Genomic DNA, 26,008 nt, shown 5'->3' with positions numbered 1-26,008 from the left:
CAAATAATTTTCCATTTGAGAAAGAACCCCTATTTTTTATTGGTACGTTATTTCTTCCAACTCTGTAGTTGAATTAATTTTCAGGTTCCGATGACAGTTATAATTATGGAGAAATTTAGAAAATTTTCTTTTAGTTATTCAATTTATTTTATATATGAAAAGTTTCCTATATAATTTTATATTCGATGTTAAAGTGTTATTTTATATCATAATATATATATATATATATATATATATATATATATATATATATATATATATATATATATATATATATGAAAGTGTAACATTTTTCACAAGGCTACCGAAAAAAAAAAATCTGAACATGCATTCTAAGTGAATCTGTACTTGATTTTTGGTCATTTCTTTAGGCTCTTTGTGTGTTTTTTTTTCTTTGACTAAAAATTATTGTAAGGTTTGAGGTTTATTCACTTGCAACTCCAAAACAGTTTTGCTAAACCTAGAATGATTTTGTTATGGCACGGTGGAAAATTTGGCATCAAAACTATTCAACAATTTATGTTCTATCATTAAAAAATGATCTTTAATAAGTTTAATCTAATCTTATAAAATATGTTTATAAGGTAAGGTTTACATCTACTTATGTATTCATTTTATTTATAATTGATATGTGATCTTCAATATCGACTAGAAATAAAATGAGTAGTTTTCTATATATAAGTTTGGGTATTATGGTTTAATTATTCATTTGGTCTATGTTTTTATTAAAAAATGTCAAGTTGATCATCTATTTTTTTTTTAGTGTGGTTCGATTTGTAAAAATTGTTATAATTTGGTCTTAATTTTTGAAAAATAGATATAATTTGATCATTTCTATTAAATTTCTTAGAACAGATAAAAGAATTTCATCAAAATTGAAGTTATTAATAAGAATATTATTTTTTGTTGGTGTAATTAACATAATCTTAATGTTAAATCTGATAAAAAATCATTGATTCATCTCAGGAAATTGAATGAAAAGAACGAAATTGCATCAATTTTAAAAAATCATGACCAAATCACAACAATTTTCACAAATCAATACCAAATTAAAATTAAAAAAAAATCTGAGAACCAACTTATTTCTAAACAAAATAAGATACTAAACAAGTAATTAAACCTATTATTATATTATAATCACGCCTGTGTACTTCCTTTGTCCTAAAAATGAATTTAGTTATAGTCTAATGGGGCTCTTTATCAAAACCGCAATATTTATTATATTTTTTTTATGGATATGCATTGTATTCAATATATTTTAGAATGATACCATACTTTTATAGTTAATTTTTTTAACAAGTAGTATTTGTAATAAATAGTATAAGAATAGATAATAACTCTTAAGTAAGATTCCTCTAGACAAGTATATCTCTTAATTTTTATTTTAAAATTATTCAGTAACTTTATTCGTCTTTATAGATATCATTTTAATTATGCTTCCTACATTTCTATTTATAAGACTTAATTGCGTAAATTATTATACTTATAAAAATATTAATTTAATTAATAACAATAAATATGTCAGAAGTTTATATTTTTTTCCCTAAAAATATGATTATTACATTTATTTTTGAGCAATTATTTTATAATACAATTATAAACAGCGTCCTATAAAAACAGCATATTATTTTCAATTTAGGTGTTGTATATAAAAATGAAAGAGTATTAAATTTCAATTTCTTTCCTGATGAGGTATCCAGACGTGAGATTCCCGATGTGGGAAGCTTCTGACATTTGTGAGTCTGCAAATATGAAGGAATGTATGCATTTATACTGCAAAAGTGCAAACTGACAGAAAAAATGAAAATTGATTCTTTCAAAACAAATTGATTTTATTTATGTGAGTTCTTTAATTATATTTCTAACAAATGATGTAGGTAGAACTTCTCAAGAAGTGATAATTCTCTGAGAAAAACCTTTTTAATTTATTATTTTGTTTTGTCCCTCTTCCTTTAATAAATATTTTCTTTTTCACTTGATTTTGCTCCAAAACGTTTTCTAAATAATATAAACATAAACTCTTTTTATATGTAAATTGTAAACCATTATTATGATTTCAATTCACTTCAACTCAAATAATATATATAATGTAGCCATAAAATTATTGTAGGGGAGAAAAACTTGAATAGTTCATGAGTTCGTTGTTTCTTGTAATACCTTAATATTAAAAACTTTTCCAAAGAGAATTTCGAAAGCTTTACAAAGGAAGAAGTGATTAAAAAAACGTAATATTTAAACGAGAGAACACAATCACAAGCGTCTAAAAATAACTTTATGCAAGTTTTTTTGGTTGTGTAACAACATTCTTGGTTTTCCGAACCAGTCAAAGAACAAAAACAGCATATTCCAAACCATGTTCCTTCCAAGAAACGAAGGGCAGAGAGTTAGGTTAAAAAACGCGTAACTCTCAAGAGTGTTGAACATCTTTCACTTCCAATTTCGATCACAAAATTATTGATTGAAAATGAAAATACGAAAAGCCCAGAAACTCCTGAAGCATATTTGTGGGGGCAGTTTCTTAAATGTACCAAAACGAACGATGGAACCATTGGCCAACACAGGAGCATGGACAATGCCAAAAATAGCAAAATCTATTCAAATGGAGCAAAGTGATAGCGAATATAATAACCCCAGATCCATACCTCTTATCGAGCAAGAGACAGAGATCTGTCACAAACAATGATGTGTTTCATTAATTACTGCTACATAAATACAGTTAGGTACGTGGAAAAGAAACATTAAACTCAGATTACATAACGAGAAATGGGGTGTTGAAGGAAGAACTAGAAAGAAAATGAAAGAGGAAGAAACAATTGATATATGTACGTATGTAATTGAATTGAAACATATGTGTATATATATATTTGGGAAGATGGCTAGAAAAGAGGTTGGTTGGTTGATGTTGTTGTTGTTGTTGGAAGGTTGGGTTTGCGTAGGACGAAGATAGAAGCCAGATCGTGGGACACTGAGAAGAAGGGTTGTGATGATGGTGGGTCTGAATTGTGTCTTGGAGGCACTCGTCGTGGTTTCTTTGGAGCTGGAGGGCACAGCAATGGGGTCCTTAGTTTTTGGGACGGCGATGTGGGTGTGTGGCACTCTTCTACGACATCCTCGTTCAGCATCTCCATTGTTGTTCCTAGGTCGTGTTTCAAGGTCCTGGTTGTTGGAACCACGGTTCGTATGGGCGTAATTGGCCGAAATTCTTCCAAGATTTGGAGACCCATTTGCTTCAAAAATGGAAATACGAAGGAAATGTATTCACTTTGGCTGGGAAATTGAAGAAATTGAAGAAAAAGAGAGAGAGAGAGAGAGAGAGAGAGAGAGAGAATGTGATGATGATGATGATGAGAGGTGATGAAAGAGAGATAGATATATGAGAGAGAGAGAGAGTGGAGTATGGAGATGTGGTGTGGGGTTACACATGCAATGATAAAGACGAAAATGGGAACTGGAAAAGAGTGAAAATTGCAAAAAGGGAACAAAAGTGACAAAACTGAAAAAAGGAAAAAGGGAAAAAGGAAAAAAAAAGTATGTTATACCAAACAACAAGGCGTGTTGCCATTGTGACTTTGTATGCTTCTCCATGTCAAGTTATTCACACAACCAAAACACTTCAAAGTGGAGATAAAATTTAAGAAATTTTCAAAATTTTTATAATTTTTTTGTTTTTGCAATTTTAGTCCTTTAATTTCTAAAAATTCATAATTTTGGTATCTAAATTTTTTATTTGATTTTGTTTCTTTAATTTTAAATTGTTTGTAAGTTTAATTATATGTACTTTTTTTTACTTTGGATAAAACACGGCAAGATTAAGAAAAAAACACTTCATGTTCAAGAGTACTTCTTTGCGGAATTGAAAAGGTAGAAATATGTTTTTAGAATTGAAAAAATCAAAAATTGTTTAAAAAAAGTTCAGTATAAAAGGTTAAAATTGCGAGAGAGAGAAAATATTCATGTTCTTAAACATTTTTATTGACAAACACAATATTTTTATTGCCAAACACAATAATCAATCTCTACAAAATGTTTCATCTCAAGAAATATTTTGACATAAATAAAATGTTATTATGTTTGAATAAAACTGTCTCTGGTGGAAAATATTTGTAGTCCATAAAAAACATTTTTTTTTAAAACTCATAATAGTTTTGATCTATGTTAGAGACTAATTCTTTGCCATGATGAATTCAAAGATTCACTCTCACACAACAAGTATTCTTATATAAACTGCCATAAAATTAAACTGTTAACTATATATTTAAAATAAAAACATAATTATCCCTAATTCTTGAGCTGGCTCTGTGAGGTCCATCATATATGAGCCATAATTGGTTCAATTCTTTTTAGGCCTCATGTTTTAAAATGAAGTTTGACAGATCTAGTGGCACACAGTGATAATTATTTTTAAACTGTGATTATTATGTTCCTAATGTGATGGTTTTTGAGGTGAAATGTTTATAATTAGTATTATAAGAAAAAGTTAAAAGGAACACACAACACAACCTTGTTTGATGACTTCATCTGACACAGAGTCACATGATTGCTTAGCTGCTGTTCATGTGGTGGCTTTGTCTTTCTTCCTCACTCAAACTCTTCTTTTCTTCTCATGCTTCGCTGTTCATGTTTCATTCAACCACCTTTTTTTCTCTCACTAATTTCAAGTCAACTTACTATTGCTTTTCACGTTCTTCTCTCTTCACTTTTTTTTCTTATTTCTTTTTCACTTCTCCATCACACCCACATATGCATGGATCACAATAACTAATAGAAAATAGAATATTTACTAAAGCTAATTATCGTATTTTACTTTATATTTTCATTGCTTGATTGTAGTTTCTTATGAAAAGACATCTCATTGGATTAAGAGAAAAAAAAATAGTATGTAGATGTAAAGCAATTTTATTTCACTTTTTCATCAATAAAATATTAATTTGTGCATTAAAAGATAATTTTTTGTCATGTCTTTTTTAATTTGTTAAGTTCTTCATACATTGTGTAATTTTTTTTTTCATTAAAACAATTACATCTTCCCTTTAAAAATAGTATACAAATTGGTTTTTTAGTCTATGTATTAATATTTTTTTACTGGTGAAACACAACAAAGTAATAAACTTTACTTCTAAGACAATAAAGTGTAGAAATTTTCTTTTAAAAATAGTATAATTCTTTTAGGGTTAAATATGTTTTTGGTCCCTCAAGTTTCAGTGAATTTTGGAATTAGTTCATCTTCAAAACTTTATACCAATTTAGTCTTTTATCTTTAGAAATGCGTGTATTTAGTCCTTCTTACCAAATTTTGTTAAGTTTATTTAACATTTTAAACGCATTTTATGATAATATTTGAGTTAACATTGAAGCGAAAATGTGTCAAACGGTGTAAACAATTCAAATACTTTCATGAAATGCGCTTGAAACGTCAGATAAACTTAACAAAATTTGGTTAAAAAGACTAAATTCACGCATTTTTAAAAATGAATAACTAAATTGGTCAAAAGTTTTGAAGATGGATTAATTCTAAATTTCACCGAAACTTGAAGGATCAAAAACATATTTAACCTTTTCTTAAAGTATATATAAGTTCTGGTGGAACACACTGTGAAACAATATATATGAAGTAAATTTATAACTTTTGAGTGATTGTTTTATATTGGTCCACTTAAAATTATAACATGGTATGTGTATCTATCCGGGATCAGCTGCATCACTTAAATTCTTAAATATTAAGATTTTGTGTTCAACTACTCTTTATTATATAAGATTGGTTGATTAGTGAATTTTTAACTCTCAATTATCAAGGTGTATATGAACTTAGTTTCAAGATGTTGAAAGTGGGGTACGAAAGGGTTTTTTTTTTTATTGCGATGAATATGTTGTTTGATTCAAAAGCGTCAACCCATGCACCTTGGAATAATAGTTTTGTTTTCACATGAAAAGATGAATAAATAATAAACAAAAGAAAAGAAAAACAAAATTATAAAAAATAAATATGGATAGGTGAATAAAAACATCGTTATTGGGTTTAAAATAAACCTGTGCAAGTCAACTAAACTGCATAACAAATCCCAAAGATAATCATAGACATGTTTTTTAAGCATTTATTTAAGGTATTATTAGGATAATCATAGGTGCATCGAATCAATCAGATATGATTAACTACGTACGTTTACTACTGCACTGGTAATTGACTAATTTGGTAAAATCGTAGCAGCAGATCAACCTTGGTAACAACGTTTCTCGTTATTCCTTTCCCTTTTTTTTTCATTTTTTTCATTTTTTTCTGCTAACATATTGTTTTGTGTTTCATAAGAACTACATTTCTTTTCATATATATTTTTTTTCTAAAACACAATCTCATCATACTAATGTCATGCATAATGTTAATAATAATCATTCATGATACTTTCAAATAAATAAATATTCATAGAAATATATGTTATTTAATAATTAACACGTATAAATTATACGTCTTTTTTTATATATGTAAAGATTATATTATCCTCTCATTTTATGTTAAAATTCACGCTCTCTTTTCTTGATTATTAATTGCTTATAAATCACTGCACAAAAATTAGTGTATATGTGTGTGTATATTCATCATAAAACTCTCTCTTCAATTTATCACTAGACATTGGAAGTATTACATAACATAATATATAGTTGAGTGGAAGTATAAGGTATCTAGCTAGGTATCTTTGCATTATATTCCTTGCAGCCAAAGATTAGTGTTGACTACCAATATATATAATTCAAACTATATAGGAGCTTTGCTTTAGATCCAAACCAAGTAATCATATGCTGTATTAATAAACAAAAGCTGCTTAACTCACATGAACATGTTTCTTAAACCATAGTTTTATAGTGACAGAAACTGTCATCATATTATAATATATATGTCTTTAGACGTCAAGACATATGAAAGGCTATACTTCCTCTGGTGAAGGCATGGAGTAGTACTGCTTCTTCAAGTTTATGAGTAAAGAGAGATATTGATATGTTTTTGGCTTATTTTTTTAATGAATATTTAAAATGAAGTTAAGCTAAATTTATGATTAAATTAAGTGTTTTTTTTTTGTATGTTTATGAAATTATTAAGGAAATCATTTTTATCTTTCCATGTATATTTGTAGGCCTGCCATGTATAGAAATGAAGTCGTGGCTTCAATATTTTTCAATAGATATGCATGAGATAAAAGTCTAAAAGAAGAAATTCATGTATAATTGAGAAGAAAATTTGTAATAAAATTAAACTCTAACTAAGACATTAACTACTACATATTCACTAACACGAAAAAAAAAATCTTTTACGTCCAACACTTTTGGATTTTCACGTTTGGTTCAAATCAGATGTAGAATTGAGAGGCGTAAATTTATGTTTGTCAAAAACATATAACGTCTGGTGCAAACAACTAGAAGTGAATTTACATGAAAAAAGGGTGTTTTGGGAGGTCTCTTGTCGCACACCACCGTAGATGGTGATTCACGCAGCCACTGCAGTTCAAAAGAGACTCACCGTCACGTTGCTGCTACCGTTGGAGACCACATTGTCCTTCGCCATCGCACACAGCTGCTGCAAATTGGAGGGTTTCAAGCTTTCGAAAAATGAAAATGGATGCAAACAAACATGAGGGCAAACGCAAAATGGAAACAAACGAGAAACATACATTTGGTAGGTTTGATGTCGTCACCTCTTTCGAGCACTCGTGCACAGAGATGGAAACATTGAAGAAGAGCATCTGAAATAAAATATTTAACGTTTATATATGGTGTGCCAAGTTCATATATAAATATCACAATTTATGTCTGACTGTGTATAGTTAGATGTAAATTTATGTTTGGTTCGACTCAAACTTACAAACTTTATGCAAATCAAATGTAAATTTACGTCTAATTGTATATAGTCAGACGTAAATCATAATATTTACATCTAACCTTGGGGCGCCAGACATAAATATTGATTACTAATTTACAAGTATATCACATGTAACATCTTAGACGAATATTACTTAATAAAATAAAAATATAATTGAAATTAAATTCAAGTGTTTGATATTATTCTTAAAACGAGAGAAAATTTGAAAATTATTTTTAAGAGGAACTAATTACAATTTCTTAAGAGATCATAAAAACATATTTAATCTAAAAATTTATAAGTGAAAAGATTTGTCATCTTTAAATTTGGATCTTTAAATTAAAAATAATCTATTATATGTTTTCGATAAAGAATGCACACAAATTCAGAATATAGAATTTAACATTGACCCGATATAACTTAAATAAATATAAATATTAAATATACGTAAAATTAACATTTGACCGAAATTAATATTTAGAAATTAAATTAATATTTTTTTATAGACTAATAATTATTATATTTGTTCTTCTTCGTGTCACCGACTATGACTTTGTACTTAATTCATTTATTATTTCATTCATTTAACGCCAGCTTAACTAATACTATGTTATAATAAATAAATAATTTTTATAATTTTTGAGTCCCTTAGGACAACTTTACATTTTTATAATAAATCAATATTAAAATTACAGCATTTCTTATAGTGTAGGTTTAGCCACTCGTATTTATTTTATAAAAATATATATATATATATATATATATATATATATGTATTAATTATATTAATATTATTATTATTATTATTTTAAAAGGTCACCTAACAAGGGAATAACATATTATCCAAAACTTTAATTTAACGTAAAGGTGAAAAGGTTATCATAAAACAATAATTTTTTTGTTGAAATGTTCAATGGGAGAAACCGATGGCGGGTTGCCTAAAGTTCAGTCAATTTCTGAGAGTGCATGCAATCTTCAAAACTCTAGAAATTGCAGCCTTATACTTTCGTTTTCCTCTCATTTTATAACACTTTTAATTATTTTCCTCCACACTTCAAAAATAGTAATAAAAATAAAATATTCAAAACAAAAAACATATAAAAATAAAAACCAGTAACAACATCAATTGAATAAAATACACGAAGGAATTTCTAATAAGCAAACTTTATATATAAATTGATTATTAACGATGCATGTGTTGAAATCTTCAATGATGGCTTCTAAATTTTAACTTAGAAAGATCCAAAGTGGTGCCTCTTATTTTTGACTCCTTTGAAACTCTTATAGACATTTAGAAGAAGTTTATGTAGTGTTTTGTAGTTAGCAGCATCACCAACATTTATAGTTCAAATGTCACTCTTTTTTGTAGGACATGTTATTAATTCCATACAAGAGTGGTAATCAATCCTATCATATGTGTTGGAAGTTTCACATGGACTAGATAAGACAATTTTATAGTATATAGGTAAGTTGCAAACCTCATCTTACACGTCAGTTTTGTGGGGTTGAATTAGGCTTAAAATATACTTCTAACATGGTATTAAAGTCATTGTTTAAAAAAATCTATCCTAACGAGATTTTTTGGACATTATGTTCCACTCGTTATACTGCTAATGGACCACCCATTTCTAGACCCATGCACGAGATGTATATACAAGGAGGTGTAGTTTAGAAACTTTTCATAAATTACTAATTTAACACGTTTTAATCTTATAACAATTTGTAGTATAATAACTCTATCAATGTTGTCCAATGAATTATCTTTAACAAAAATATACTTTAATTTAGTGGATTCTTATTTCCATGCTAACTTATATCCTTACCATAACTTTCATTTTTATTTTAATTATTTAAAATTTTAAAAATATTACGAGAACAAATATGTTTTTTTAAACGAGAAAAAAAATTAGAAGAATACATATTAAAAATTCAAATAAGAGACATTTAAATCAAAATGATCAATTAAAAATATTGAAATTAATTTTTAATAAAAACTACAAAGTAGTTTAAGGGTGAATAATTTTTCATCATAAATATTTTATATTATAGTATCTTTATTTGTTAAAAAATTAATAATAAAAAAATTTAATTTAAAAATTAGATTTCCAAATATCAGTTTTTTTTTCATTTTATTCTTTCTCTTAAAATAATTAAAATTTCAACTCAATGCTCCAGAAAAACTACATTATTAAAATATAAATTGAAGGGATGGATTTTATGTAAAACCCTCTTTTTGTGCCCTAAAAATTTAAAGGGGCCTAGTCTCATCGGTTGGGTCTAAGTACTGGCCCATAGGGTGTCCAAAGCCCCTAAGGCATCCTAACCCCTTTTATTTCTGTCTTTCTTGCCAAACAGTAACTTACCTACTCTCCTTTTCCTTTCCCAGAGCTCTGTTAGGGTTTGAAGTTCAATCAGATTCAAGTTTAGCTCGACCTCGTTTATGCTCACGTAAGTGGTTCGTCAACTCATACTCTTCTTCACTGGTTTGGTTCTTCGTAATTACTGTTAGGGTTCCTTGTAGTAATCTCGTACCCCATTTGTGTTAGGGTTTTCAGCTCTTAAATCTGCTTCGGGAACTTTCGTACTCATTCACTTAAGTGTCGAGGTCGTTTGGTTAGCATTTTCCAGATAAGGGAAGCTAGGGTTTCACGTTGTTTCTATTTTATGCGATTAATGTTTTGTGAAATATGAGAAAAATTTGGGGAAAAACGTTAGTTTTTGGTATATTTCTGAGTTAGGGGTTCAAATATTCATGAAACTGTGATATTACGTTATTTCTCGTATTCTGATGCGTCGCGCAGTCGTTGGGTGAGTTGACTTAGTCGCTGGGCGACTATGTATTTTTCTGATATGCGCAGTTTTAGTAAAATTGACTTTCCTGACTCATTAACAGTTGGATTGAGCTCAAATTTGGACATTTGGTTCATAACATGCTATTTTGTGGTTTGATCGGTTGGATCGTCGATTAGATGTCTGTAGCTTGAGAAATGTGTCACGCATTACTGCAGTGATTTTGATTTTGTGATAATAAATTTTCTTAGGAATTTTGGTGTAAGAATTATGATTGTGTGTTGCGCTTGATTGTATGGAATTGCAGGTACTTAAATGTTGACACTCATTTATTTGGGATGAATACTATTTTGTGATATATGTATGTCTTGGTATGCATTTATAAAGTATGAGATGAATGAATTTACATGAGTGATGTGATTCATGGATTGTGAATGATGAACTTGGATAAATCTTGGCATGCGATTTCAATGAAATGGTTGGTTATATATGTGGTCATGAATTCGATATGAGCAATAATGTTACATTGATGGCATGATATTGGTATGAGGTGCAGTTTTATATCCCCGAATTGGGAAGAACGGGATGGTATGAAATCAACATGGATTATGAATGAGAATGAGTTACAAAGGATAGCGTGAGGTGTTAAATGCATGATCAATATTATTTGTTTGTTTGGAATGTGATTAGTATGTTGTCAGTACGTAAATCCACGAGTCTTTAGGTGAGGCTTCTTAGTGGTGCTTCAGTGGTCGGGACGTAATTCCATGGCCCCTATTAGTGGGAGTCCATGGTGGTGCCCCATTTATATAATTTGGTAAGGATTCAAGGTAAGGCTGCATCCTGACAGTCAGTCTCACTTAGAGCGGACTGACTCATGTTGTAGGAGTAGCAAGAGGCCTGAAACTCCTCATTAAGGGCTAACCTTGTGTGGGGGAATTGAAACATTGTAACACTTGTAACACTTAGCTCGGGGGTGAGCAGGGTAATCCACCACAAGTGCAAGCATCCGCTGAATCCGACCTGATTATATGTAATCTGGATGAGTCGAGTTTGAGTCTAGTGTATTGCTTGAGAAGTCATAACATGATTGGTTGATGAATACTGTTTTGGATTGTGTAATAGCATGTGACTGCTTGATAAACTGTTTCTACTCTAGCTTACCCTGTTTGCTTGTTTGGTTGTCTTGTATGTGGTTCTTCTCCTTCAGCGATGATCATCAATTTATTGATGTGAGCAGATGCGAGAAGCACCCGTGGTCAACAGGGAGTTGACAGTTCCGCTGCATCTGGGCTGGATTCTACTGCTTTGGACTTTCTTTTTAGGGCTATGACCAATGTACTCGTCTGTCTTTTAATTTCCTATTTTGATTACTGATGAACATTGTATCTGGTTTAGTTGTGACATAGTTGTGTGCCTTAGTTATTGTATGGAGTAGTGTTTAAACTCTAGGACTGTGTTTCTGTATTATCATATGTGAAACTTCTTTTAATCATGATTATAAATTAAATGGATTGTTACATTTTATATAGTTGTGAAAAAAAAAAGCTAGTGTATTTTATAGTTTAAAAAAGAGTGTAATTTAAAATAAAAATATACTATCACAACCATTTAAGCATATCCATGAAGACAATAATTAAGAAAACATAGCGAAAAAGGGATAATGATGTTGATCTATTATATGATGCTGCCTCCACTCCCACTTATATCTATTTCAGATTCATTTGTCTACACTTTTCATAACCTCTAATCTCTTCCAATAAATAACATTCATTTTGGTGGCTCATACCTCACATTCTTCTATATAATATTCATTCTTTGTCTTCTTGTTTTAGTATTTTAAAATTAATTTGACAAATACTATTTGTTACTAATAAAAATATAATAATGTTTAGAAATATAAAATCATGAAAAATGTTTATCTTAACTCTTGTATTAGAGCATAACTCAAGATCTAAAACCTGATGTAATATGGAATGACTCAGATAAAAACAAAATTTCATGATTATCTAATATCTAATATAAGTATAATTGTTTCTGATTGAAGATATAGATGTTAAAAATCCCAAATATTCAAAGATGCAAAGGATCTATTTTAAATAATATTAACTTAAGCAATATTTTAATCAACAATCATTCAGTAATTAATATCTTAAGTATAAAAAAATATCGCCGGTATTTCAATCCAGTTATGACGGGCTTGATGCAATAAAGGCATTGTTTGATGGGCCTGGTTTCTACCGTACAGCTACAATTTATCAGAAAAATCATTATTCAACAAAAGTGTTTTCAATGTTTTTTAGAAAAACTCATCGATCACTAAAACTGATATTGTATCGTAATATAAATATAAATTATTAATCATAACTATAAAATATAATTTAATATAAACGTATTCATTACTACAAACGTTAATTACAGTGTAGTTTATATATAAAGTATTTAGGTATTATAAAATTTAATTATATAAAGTAAATACTCGTTGCAAAAATTAAAGGTTCAACTAAGTTTATGTCTCTACAAAATTTGAGTATTTTTAGTTTAATCACTATTAAATATTGTTAAATTTTGTTGTTTAGTAAGTACTCGAAATTTTTATATTTTTCAATAGTGTCAATGTTATTTTATTTTTTCGTTGATTACGTGATATACATGTTATGTTATCATGTCATGTTGTTTCCTTGTTATTCAATACATTTTTAATGAAATAATTAAAAGTCACTTCTTATTTTAGTTGTCAATATTATTTATAATAATTTTAAAAGTTCATATTTGTTAACCCATGATGACGACTAATCAAGATGATAGCCACGTCTAATTAATAGAAAAAAAAAATAAACAACAAGAACATAATTAGAAAAAATTAAAGTACTTTATAGATAATTTTTTTAATAAAAACTCAATTTAATTTTTTTAAAGGACTTAAAACTTAATTAAATTTATATTAAAATACTAAGATACGTTTAAGTGATAAAGATACCAACATATCATTCATGCATGTGGAACTAAATTCAATCTTTTAAAATAAAATATTAGTTCTAAGTTTTGTGAGTGAAAATAAAAAAGAAAACTGGTTTAAAATAAATAAAATTATCGAACTCATGCTTCAAAAATAATTCCCTTCTTGTTAGAAATGGAATTTAAGTTTAATTTAACTCTACAAAATCGATTTGTAAAGTAATGTTTGCATCTTATTTATATATATATATATATATTTTGAAATTACTTTATCTCTAGTCGATGTAGGACTTCCAATACGTCTAGTTTCTTGCTTCGGTTAATATATGTTGATTTTTAAGTTATTTTAACACCTTGTGGATAGCTTTCTATATTTCATAGTGCACCACTCTTTTCTTTTCTTTTCTTTTATCCGGAAAGCCTTTTAAATCCCTAAAGGTGAAATAGTGAACTCAAAAATGGGACTCCTTCTTCTTGAACTTCCATAATTTCATCCTGTATTTCCATATATTCAAAAATTCTAATTCCAATTTTAATTTTTAATTTAAAGTTTTCATTTTTAATTTTAAAATGTAGAATTTGGAGATATTCCAAAACTACAACCCAAAATACAAATTTATAATTTGAATTATACAATTTAAAATGTATTTTATAATTAAAAATATATATAAAATGAAGTGTGATGGGGAGAGGACATGAGGAGATGGCATGAGGGAGAGGGCATAGGAGAGAGGAGTGCCGACTAGAGGAAAAAGAAAGACATTAAATAGAAAAAGATAAAAACAAAATAGAACAAATTTTAAATATAGAGGAAGAAAGAACCTGATTAAAAAAACAAGAGTATCAATAATACTTTGTCACACAAAATTATTTTATACTCATTCTTTATTTTTCTTTATAAATACTAACGTTCATTTTCTAAAAATGAATATAAATGTGTGTAAAAGTATTATTATTCAAAAATAAATAAATAAAAACCAACATCTTCGGTACATGTGAGTATCGAAAGTACTACTACATCTCAAAACAAAACAAATACCTAATCAAGCAAGGGCCAAAATATTAGATGTGAATGTGAAAACCTAAAACATAAGATCTATGATAGGGGAATATGAATCAAAGAACAAAGGGATAACATTCACATCGTACCTAAAATGCTCGTAGAAGGACAAAATTTAAGAAATGTAGAGATAGCTAGAAAAGGATGAACACGTTTAAAGAAAATCCTAAACGTAATTTTCTTTGATAACATTTTCATGTTCAATATTCCTAAAATGCATGAACTAGAATATATGAATTTAAATGAATTACTGAATTGATGATTATTTTATGGCCTGAAACGGTGAAGGAAGATTAGGTTACGTAAGTTAATTGGAGTCAAAGAGATTTAAAGTAACGGTGAATGGGACCCACTCGCCATAACAACCATTGACCTGTTCCTTTATCATTATTCCAACTCCACATGCACCTCTCACTGGGACCCACCCCTTGACTTTTTTTCACCACTTTTTTCAACAAAAGGAATCTAATCTTTCAACTTAGATCTTCCAATATTATTATTACCATTATTCATTACATGTTAGATCGTATATATTCTTCCCACCAAATAATTCAACTCCCATATCAAATCAAATAAATAAACAAATAAATGCCTCGTTTGCATAAATAAAAAACGGATCACTATATTTTCATTTCATTTCGGGTCAAATTTACACAAAAGTCCTCGTCAAATTTAGACGACTCCGTCAAAGTCCACACCGCAAAAGTTGACTTCCAAGCCCACTTTTTCCGCACTCCAGCCTCGCATCCGCCGTTACCGTCACGGCCGGACGGGCACTTCCCTCAAGTTTCCCACACCACGCCGTTGGCTAACAGGTTCAAAGGCCGAAACCACCGCCGGTAGCGGCAGGTAACGGCAGCGCGTGACGGTGCTCGCCCTCGTACGTCACTATAAGCATCTTCGGGTCATCTTGCGCACGCTCCACGTGCTTCCTCGCCGGACACCCTCTGACGGTGCTGCACTTGTAGTACCCACTGCCAAAAAACACAGCAATTCCCTATGAGAAATTTCAATTCTAGATTCCAATTAATTGAACAGCATGTAAACTACGTCAATTATTGAAGCCAAGTTTCAATTATGATTGAAGAACAATTATATGTATGTTTTCCCCTTAAATTAAAAATCGATTTTTTAAAGGACATTGAGATCTGCATTTGACTTCAACCCATTTACAAGGTGATGGAAGAAAGAATAGAATAATACCGAGGAAAAGGTGAACCCTTGATCGGTTTTTGCCCGTACTTCCTCCACGAGTACTCGTCCGGCGGGATGTCGGCGATCTTGGAACTTATCGCCGGGACTCGGATCGTTTGTTTAACGCGTGATTTCCTGAGATAAAAGAAATCAACATCAGTTTCTCTGTTTAATTGCGGTTTAAATTATTAATTTTTTTTAAAGGGTAGAGGGTAAAAACCTTTTCTTGGAGCAGTGGCAGGAGGGTTTGGCGGAGAGCGCGGCTTCGCGGCACTTTTTCCGGTGGGAGGAGGAGAGAGGGGGTTTGGCGGCGGAGGGAGGGAGGAAAGGACCGATCTTGCCGTCGGAGACGCTGGCGTCGTTGGTGACGGAGGATAAAAAGGAAGAGGAGGTGGTGGTGGTTGTGGAGAGAGTGAGAGTTTCGTCTTTGTTGCAGGGCTTGGAGTTGAGAATGGTGGGTTTAACGAAATCCAAAGTAAAGCCTTGTTGGGGTTGAGGTTGTGGTTGTGGTTGCGGTTGCGGTTGCGGTTGCGGTGGGGCCTGGGGTTGGGGTTGGGGCGGTGCACGGCGGAAGCGGGCGTGGCCGGTGCGGTTGAGAAGGTTAATGACCTGTTTGAACTTAGAGACGGTGAAGTCGGTGATTTCGGAGCAGTCGAGGTTGTTGTTGTTGGAAGAAAAAGAAGAAGAATTGCAGGCAGAGGGAGAAAGGAGGCGAATGAAATGCTCCATGCTTTTCAAACCAGCGGAAGCAGCTTCTTGTATTGCTAATTGTTCCTCCATCCTGGTTCTGGGAACAGGATCCACCATATCCAGTGCCATGAAACACGAACAAGAATTGTGAGAAGAAACAAAGGAAATAGGTTTTGGTTTTGGTTTTTGGTTTTGGTGTGGGAAGAGGAGAGGTTATAAAAGAGAGAGAGAGGGGTTGGAAAGTCAAACAAGTTTCGTGGATCCAAGGGCGAACATTGGTTGCAACAGAGGAAAGTACGCCACGACAAAGCAATAGTTACTGTGAAGGTCCAAAAGAGGTGTTGGTGGTGGGTCCCACTTTCCTTCGATAAGTGGACAACAGATAAGAAACCAGAACAAAAATATTTGTAAAAGCCACACATTACAAAATATCATTATGGTTAATACCATCATTTTCTTTTTTCTCTTCTTCATTTTCTCCAACTCAGTGTACTTCACAACCAACCACTGTCTTAACATTAACTCTTTTTTTTCTTTCTTAATTATACGTTTCTCTCTCTTTTTCTCTAATTCTACAACAATATTTAATTTTTAATAAAAATAAACTTATATAATGTAGAATATAAACTCTAGTTATTTCTTTCTGCAGGATAAATTATTCATTCAGATCCAGACAATGCACATGGTATCATTTGAACGTGCATACTGACATTATACATTGTTATGGAGTTTGTCAATTTACCAATACAATTTTATATTTAACTTCTATATAATCTTATTATAATAATATTGATGTTAGTAAATCAAATTAAATAATTTTTTTATCAGCATAAAATTAAATAATTATGAACCATAGGTTTTCAGTAAAGAATTATTAAACATGCAAGTTCTTAATTCTACTTTTCCTTTTGTCGAAAAAGTTCTTTACATTCTTCAATACTACTACGTTAGGACGAAGGAAGTGTTTATAAAAACATAACCTCTTAATTTCCATCTTTTGCAAATAAGATAGTCAACACTTTATTTATTTTTTCTACAAATATATCTATTTGTTTAGAAAAAATTATATTAATAAACCCTTTAAAATTTTATTTATACATGAAATAGAATCAAATCCTGATTTACAAATAATTTTTTTTTTTTGTAAATGGTGATTAAAATAAAATTTTCAATATAAATCACTATTTTAGAATTATGTTCCCATTAGTAAATTCTGATATGTGAACAATAATCTGATTTATTTATGCAAATAAAATTTGAGAATGTTTAGTTAGGTAATTCTTTTAAGAATATAAGAAAAAAGAAATCGTACTACTTTTCTTATCGTTACATACTCAAATTTTTCTATAGTGTTTTTTTTGTATTAGTGGTTTTATTTATTTATTTTTTTACATAATTAGATGCATGATCACAAATAAAAAACACATATAAATGTCAAAATTCATTATACTAAAGTATCTAAGTTTTTGCATCATATACATTCTACATATAGTAATAAGTTTTATTCATTCATTATATTAAATTTGTTTTTAGTTGTATGTATTTAATCATTTTTACCTTCTAAATATTTTATTTATTATTTTCATTAAATTTAACTTGTATAACTTTAATTCCTGATGCGTCACCCTATTTACAGAGTGCGTTACATTTTTTATTTTAATTTCTGACTTGTTATCTGGTTTATGTAACTTGCGATTCCAGTTCTTATAAATTTGTATGAAGTTTCCACACAGTTCTTCATATATTTTTATAATTGTCTTCAAATCTGAAAATAAAATTGAGCATTCTCTTTAACCATATATATATATATATATATATATATATATATATATATATATATAAAATAAAAAAAAATTAACTATTAAAAATCATTATTATAAATAAAAAATTATAATTGACTAATTTTCTTGGTAACTAAAATCTTAATAGATAAATTTTAAAATTCAATTTATAAATCAATTATAATTTTTTTATTTATAGTTACTATTTTAGTAATCAATGATATTTTATTTTATAAATTAATATTTAAATTGATCACAATAATAATTAACATTTTTTATCATTAAAATTAATTATTAATGAAATATATTTTTAGTTCAATTATTAAGAAGTATTATTTTAACATGATTAGGCTTTGATATCTTATATTTACATATTATTAAAAATATTTTTAGATAATTATTAAAATTATATTTGTTTTATTGAGAAGGATGATAGGGTGTTTGCCGGCCTAGCTACATGTTATGCGCCTGCCGATAGAAAATTTTTCTCGGACCCGCCCACAGTCTTGCATATATCCATTGCATATATCCATTGATATTTTTGTAAATATTTACAATAAATATTTTTTCATTTTAATAAAAAATAAAAATCAGAAGTTCAAAGTTTAAATACAAAATTATTTAATTTAATATCTATGTCAGAAATTGAATTAAAATTGTCTTTTTAAAAAACAACCAGCACATAAAAAATATTTTAAAAGTATAAATATTTAATACAAAATGTAATTATTTCAATAATTTTAGATGCTGAGTAAAGAAAAAAAATCAAACAACGAGATATAATATATATATATATATATATATATATATATATATATATATATATATATATATATATATATATATATATATATATATATATATATAAAAGCATTCCAATAAGATGTATAAATTTGTCAAACCAATAATACTCACATAAAAGACCTTTTCTAAGAGGCTAAAATTATGTAATGATTAAGAAAATTGTGTGGAAACTATTAGGATAGATAAGCATATTATAGTGGTAAACAGCACACAGCAATAACAATATGAAATTAACCAAATGGCAAATACATATACATGTATAATTATTATATTATTGTAAAATGAATATTTTATTAAGAATTAAAAGCAATAGAAAAAAATAGTGTGGAACGATGTCATCGAAAGCTTCGTCTTTGCATCTTTTTCTTTTTGTCCTTTTGTTCATGGTTGACTATGTGCTTGAGAAGCATTGGTGTAAAAGCAAAGAGCAAGTTATGGAACTTTAGGTTTTGAAATGAAAAAGCATTGATTCTAAACACCATTTTTATAAAGGTAAACTATGTAGCATTAATTATTCACTCCATGAAACGACGTAAAATGGATCACTACTTTTGAATTCTTTAGCAAGGTCAAAGCCTCAAAACCTAATTTGGCCAACACCATGGGAAAGAGAAAACCTTGTGATGCTCTTTACTATAAAATTAAAAGTATTCAAACCTATCTTTTGCTCATTTCGATGCATGGAGAGTTTCAAAAGCTGGGAATCAAAATGCTCATGCTTTTATTTAATTTCAAATATCATGTTCATTCTTTCTTTTATGACTAAGAAAGATATATTATTATTCTTTATTGGTTGAAGACATACATGAAAATTATAAAACTCAGTTGATGTTTAACCAAAACGTATTTGTGAGAAATATATATCTAACGAACAAAATTTCTCTCTCGAAAATAAAATCCATTACTTCGGAAAGGTAAAATTGACCCAAATTATTATTTTTAAAGATAAAGGTAAAAAACAAGCACAAAAAATTGAATAAAAGACTAAAGCTATATTTAATCTGTTTATTATTAATAATTATAAAAAAAACAAAACTAAATAATCATTTCTAGCAAAACTCTTGAGATCAAAGGATACCAAACACACACGTTAGATACAATTGGAATACTAGAATTCGAATTTATTCTTCCACTTGGTAGTGCATACGCTCCATGCACCACATAAATTACATTTAGTTTACATCAAATCAAGGTTTAATAGTTCCTTTATGTAACCATTATGATTATTTTTTTTAATTTTACACCACTATTTTTAATTTGGTTTCATTTTATTTTTTAAAAAAGACCACCAAAATAATAGTAACCAAGTTATAAAAAACACGTAGCATGAACAAAAAAGTACATTTGTTGTCAAAAAAACTATACTATTAAACCTATAGAAATGTTTTTGTGATGTAGGGGAAAGCGAATTGAATTGAATTAGAGAAGAAGGAGGTTCGGTTTGACATTTATTACAATGGTTTTTACTACCATTGACATTAGCATTGTGTTCAACGTTTTAGTGCAACAACTACGCAAGCTCACCACAGCCACACAAAAGTAATTAATAAAGCATTTGAAGATGGTTACAGTGGCGATGGATGAACGTTGGATGAGTTGACGGTGATCGAACGGTGGTGGTGGTGCGGTGGCTGAAGTAGTTGACCTAAGATTAGGTTTGAATAATGGGGAATTGGAGTTTGGGTCAAATGCAGCACAATTTAGTAATTGGTTTTGTGGTTCATGCCAACTTCAAACCTAGTTGGGTCTAGCTCAGCAAAATACACTTTTTTTCTAAACTTCTCTTCAAGTTTTTCAGTTTTTTATTTCGTTGACTTCGGATATAATATGATGAATTTGTTAAGATCAACCATTTGGAAACTAATCGAATAATAATGTAAAATCAGAATAATTAATCAAATTGGTAAAATATAAATAAAATAAAATAGTTACAATGTCACATTTGGCTAAAGAATTTTTGTTCCAAAATGTCACCAACTTTATTTAATATACAAGAATTCAACAATTCAACTCACTATTTCAATTCTCAAGGATTAGGAAATAACCAAACTAAAACTTTCTAATTTTTGAAAAGAGATAACTTATCTTATCTTAAATTACCTTAATTTTTAAGGTAATTAGGTTTTGAAGAGAATGATCAGTCAAAGATACTTTAAATTGATTGTTTTTCAAAAGTCAAACCTAAAAATAAATACGTTACAATTAACTCAAACCTAAATACGTTTCAAAAGTCAAACCTAAAAAATAAATTAGGTTTTGAAGAAAAAATAATTTAAAATTTGAGGAGAAAAAAGAATACTTACCGGTAATGATTTTTTTACATGATTTAAAATTTGCTTTAACAATTTTGAAGCTAGGAAAAAAAAGGAAAAGAAAAAGTAATTAAACTTCTATATATAAATCAATGAAAAGTAATATATATATATATATGATTAAAATTCAATAAAATAAATATTATCTATAACTCTATATTTTTAACTATATATAAAGAAATATAATTTTTATGTACTATTTTGTTTTCAATTATATTCTCTTTGTTACTATTTTTTAAGTTATATAATTATTTATGATAAAAAATTATTTTTCAATTTTATGTAACTACGTTATTTGAATTCAAATAATTATATTATAAAAACGTTATTTACTCTTTTATATTATTTTAGTAACTAATTTTTTAAATTCAAATAATTATTCATAATAAAAAAATTACAAAATTTTATATTTTAATAATTAAAATTTATTTATCTATAGTCATATCTATTACTATGTATCTATAATTAAATACATCTTTTGTTTTTTTAATTTTATTGTTTTAATTACTATTTTTAAAATTGAAATAAAATTGAAATAATTTATAAATATTTTAAAAATACATACAGTATGTTAGTAATACAGACAAAATTAAACCATGAGAAATGAAAAAAAAAAATCATTTATTTCTTTTAAGATAAACATCCTAAGATGAATTCCCATTTCATCCCTTAAAATTAAGATAAAGGTTTAGAATAGTGATTAATTTCACAGGAGTTATCTGATAAACAACTTTCTAATTTTTAAATATCTTCAACAGATTTTGTTCAAAGAGAGGAGATGATTATATGTATCCACATAAGGCCAAGCTGGCCTATATTAACTTACAAATACAAAAAGGAAGTAAAATTTGAATTTTAACCATTACACATTTGTTGAAGTTTGAATTTTCTTCAACAGGGAAATTTTTACTTCCCCAAATGAAGTCAAGCGTTAAAAAGTAAGTTTCTTTCTTGATTAAGATGCTTGTCACATTGACCATCTTGTTATTAACATAAACTATCAATTTCAACATTTTTAAAGGAAAATATTTACAATATAACACACATTATCCACACTTTATGACATAAAATGAAATGACTTTTTATTGGGGTGAATAAATTTAATGTTTTACTTTGCTACAATATTAGAAAGAAAGAAAAAATCAAGTAACTTATTATATATTTATATAAATATAATGGGACCATTGAAGGGGTTGACATATTCTTGGATGAGCAATTGCGTTGTGAATTTACGCGGTCAATGAGCCGCGTGATGGTAAAGGAATGAAAGGTGTGTGTTTTTGAAGATAACAAGTGTAAGATAGAAAGAGGGAAAACAAAGTCTTTGTCAACAAATCGGAAATTTCATCACTTTTAGTCAGACTAAGTTTCCAATCTAATTCACTTTTTCAACTTCCACTTTCTATTTTATAATATAAAATAAAACAGGACCAATCAAATTAAATAAATATATAGAGTGAGAAAAAAAATGTATATATATATATATATATATATTTATTTATATCTTAAAATAAATACCAAACCGATATTGACCTTACTATTCAAAAGTTTAAAAGGAGATAGATTTAGTGTATTTTACAAATTAAATTAAACTAAAAAAATATGTTTTTTAATTAGTATTGTTATGATTTTAAACTAAACTATTATTAAATAAAAATAAAAAGAACAAGAAAAAGTGAAAGAGCTAATAATATTTGAACTATGACATGTATGTAAATAATAATAATAATAATAATATTTTATTATTATTATTATTATTATTATTATTATTATTATTATTATTATTATAACTGGTGAAATTACATGTTTTAGGTTCATGTGTGTTCAATTCTTTTATAACAACAAAAAATAATAAAATTATTATTATTATTATAATTATAAAAATAAAATTAAATAATAACAATTTTATTGTAGATATTTTTATTTTTTTCAGATAACTTTTTATTACAAAAAGTTATTTTAATTTATAAAAATAGTTAAATTTTAGGAAAAAAAACTATCAAACGAAAAATACATTGAATTAAAAAAATAATATTTAAATAGTAAAATTAGTGAAATAGTTATATTTATATTAGAAAATAGTTAAAGAATAAAATTAGAAATAAAATATATAAAAAAAACAACATCTCTTTATATAATAGTATAGATAATAATTAAACAAATTAGATATTCAATTAAATAGTTTATCTAGTGATTATCATTCTCATGTGTTTAATTCTTTTAAAATAATTAACGAAAAGTTCATAAAAAGAAGATAGGGTAGACATCAAGATTGTGAAATGGATTTGCAGCTACAAAAATATTTAGTTTTTAAACGAAAATGAAAAAAATAAATATTATTTAATTATGTAAAACTTATTTTGAATTTGATGAGATTAAACTTTTAGCGTTATAAAATATGAAATAGTTATTAAAACAATAATACTTTCAGTTAAATAATTATGTTAATATAAAGAATGTATATTTCTTTTTAGTCTTTAAACTCAAATTACAAGTCAAAATAATTAAAAAATAATTCAAAGATATGAAATCTCGATAGATTAAAAGATATATAACAAGGATTATCTCTTGTACTGATATTGTTTTATTTATTAAAGTATGTTCTATTTACATGTTTGTGAATTAGTTTGTGCTTCCTGTTGGATGAACTTATCACTCATCTTACTTCATTAGTTTGGAATTGAGTGGAAACTGGATACAAGTTGTGGTCCAACTAATTCTCCTTGTGTTGTTAAATGCTAGGAATAGATATAAGACTCTAGGTCTTAATCTTAATCCAAGTGATTCATTTTAGTAGTCACTAAGAGATCATACTGAAGTTTGATGATTTTAAGCTCTAAGTGTCAAAGTTACACTTAAATTTTTTACATATAAATTTATTTAATATTAAAAATACTTTCAATATTTTATTATTTTAAAACAATTTTCCTTTAGCACAATTTGGTACGCTTGCCAAAGTGTTAACAATGACAGATTAAAAAAATGTTTTGATAGAAGTAATAAATAGATTACCAAATTTGGATGAACCTCGAATCCTGAGGACAAAATTAAAAATTCTGACTTCAAGGACAAAATTGCATTCAATACATTATGGAAATGTTTGATAATAGTTAACCCAAAACGATGGAAGAAGAATGCAAAACTTCAATTCTTGAAATTATGGTTAATTATGTGAAGAAATTAAGAAACTTGTTCCTTCATTGTCGACAGTATCGCATCCTTCACTAACCTAGTTGCCCTTAGCCACTTAGATAGGTTAATAAATGCATCTGGTTCCATAAGAATAATATCACGACATTGATTAGTATGCACCAAGTAACATATCAACTACTTTCTATGATGATCTTTGTCTAGCACAAATTCCTTAACAATAATTTTATTATTCGAATATATAATCAATATATTCAACACATGTGCAACAATGCATAACATTGTTATTACGACTATTGCCGTGCGCATTTGTAATTGGCGATATAAATTTGCAGCTATATTGAAGTCCACACCCACAACATCATCAACTATATCATGATCATCCAAATATGACAATTCTAATTCTTCTTCCATCTATATTACCTTACAAAAAATATAAATACTATTACATACACATAATGATCAACCATTAAAATTTAAATTTTTGAAAAGACTTCAAAATGAATTCAAATTTCTAAAAAAAAAATATTGCACAAATAATAACATCCAAAATTAAAAAAACTTTTTAAAAAATTATGAATAATGCACGTACTAGAACCAATTCTATCTATATGTATGTGTTAGTATGTATAAATATAATTTATTCTGTCTTTAATAGATTATTCTATACACGTAATACGTAATACCTAACTGTTAGGGATTCTCAATTAATCCATGTAAATAGGAAATCTCCTATAATCCCTCCCCCTTTATTGAATATTAATGTAAAGATATTCTACAGTGCCTATTTAAGAAAAGGGTGTTGCACATGTTTTTCAACGTTTTGTTTCGTTCCTTAAGACTCAATTCTCTGCTCACATCAAAATTTTAAGATCAGATTCTGGAGGTGAATATATGTCTAACGCATTTCAAAGTTTTCTTCAAAATGAGGGAATTCTATCTCAGCATTCTTGTCCTTCCACACCACAACAAAATGGTGTTGCTGAAAGAAAGAACCGTCATCTTCTTGATGTTGTTCGCACTCTTTTGCTAGAATCTTCTGTTCCTCTTCGTTTTTGGTGTGAAGCTCTCTCCACTGCTATTCATTTAATAAATCGGTTACCTTCTTCTACTCTCCATAATGTTTCTCCTTTCTATAAGTTGTTTGGGTATTCCCCTTCTTACTTTAATCTTCGTACTTTTGGTTGTGTTTGTTTTGTACATCTTGCTCCTCATGAACGTCACAAACTCACTAATCAATCTGTTAAGTGTGCTTTTCTAGGTTATGCTATTAATAAAAAAGGTTATGTTTGCTATGATCCGCAGCTTCGTCGCATTAGAGTTTCTAGGAATGTGGTCTTCTTTGAAAATCAGTTTTTCTTTCCCTCTTATGTTGCACCATCATCTTCATCTTTTTCCTTTATGCCACAATTTTTAGACTTTT

General features: G+C 28.2%; 1 protein-coding gene across 1 annotated transcript; it reads right to left on the bottom strand.

Moving 5' to 3' along the window:
• Positions 1–15,231: 15,231 nt before the first annotated feature.
• On the bottom strand, positions 15,232–16,754 carry LOC114195978 (WRKY transcription factor WRKY51-like). Its single transcript, XM_028086438.1, has 3 exons — positions 16,069–16,754; positions 15,858–15,983; positions 15,232–15,628 (listed from the first exon to the last, which is right to left on the bottom strand). The coding sequence occupies exons 1-3, from the start codon at positions 16,665–16,667 to the stop codon at positions 15,472–15,474; spliced, it is 882 nt and encodes a 293-aa protein (XP_027942239.1). The 5' UTR covers positions 16,668–16,754; the 3' UTR covers positions 15,232–15,471.
• Between the last annotated feature and the right edge of the window lie 9,254 nt (positions 16,755–26,008).

This window comes from Vigna unguiculata, chromosome 9 (assembly GCF_004118075.2).
Source record: "Vigna unguiculata cultivar IT97K-499-35 chromosome 9, ASM411807v1, whole genome shotgun sequence".
Lineage (NCBI taxonomy): Eukaryota > Viridiplantae > Streptophyta > Magnoliopsida > Fabales > Fabaceae > Vigna > Vigna unguiculata.
Note: the sequence above shows the minus strand (reverse complement) of the source record. Positions and strands in the feature narration are given on the sequence as shown.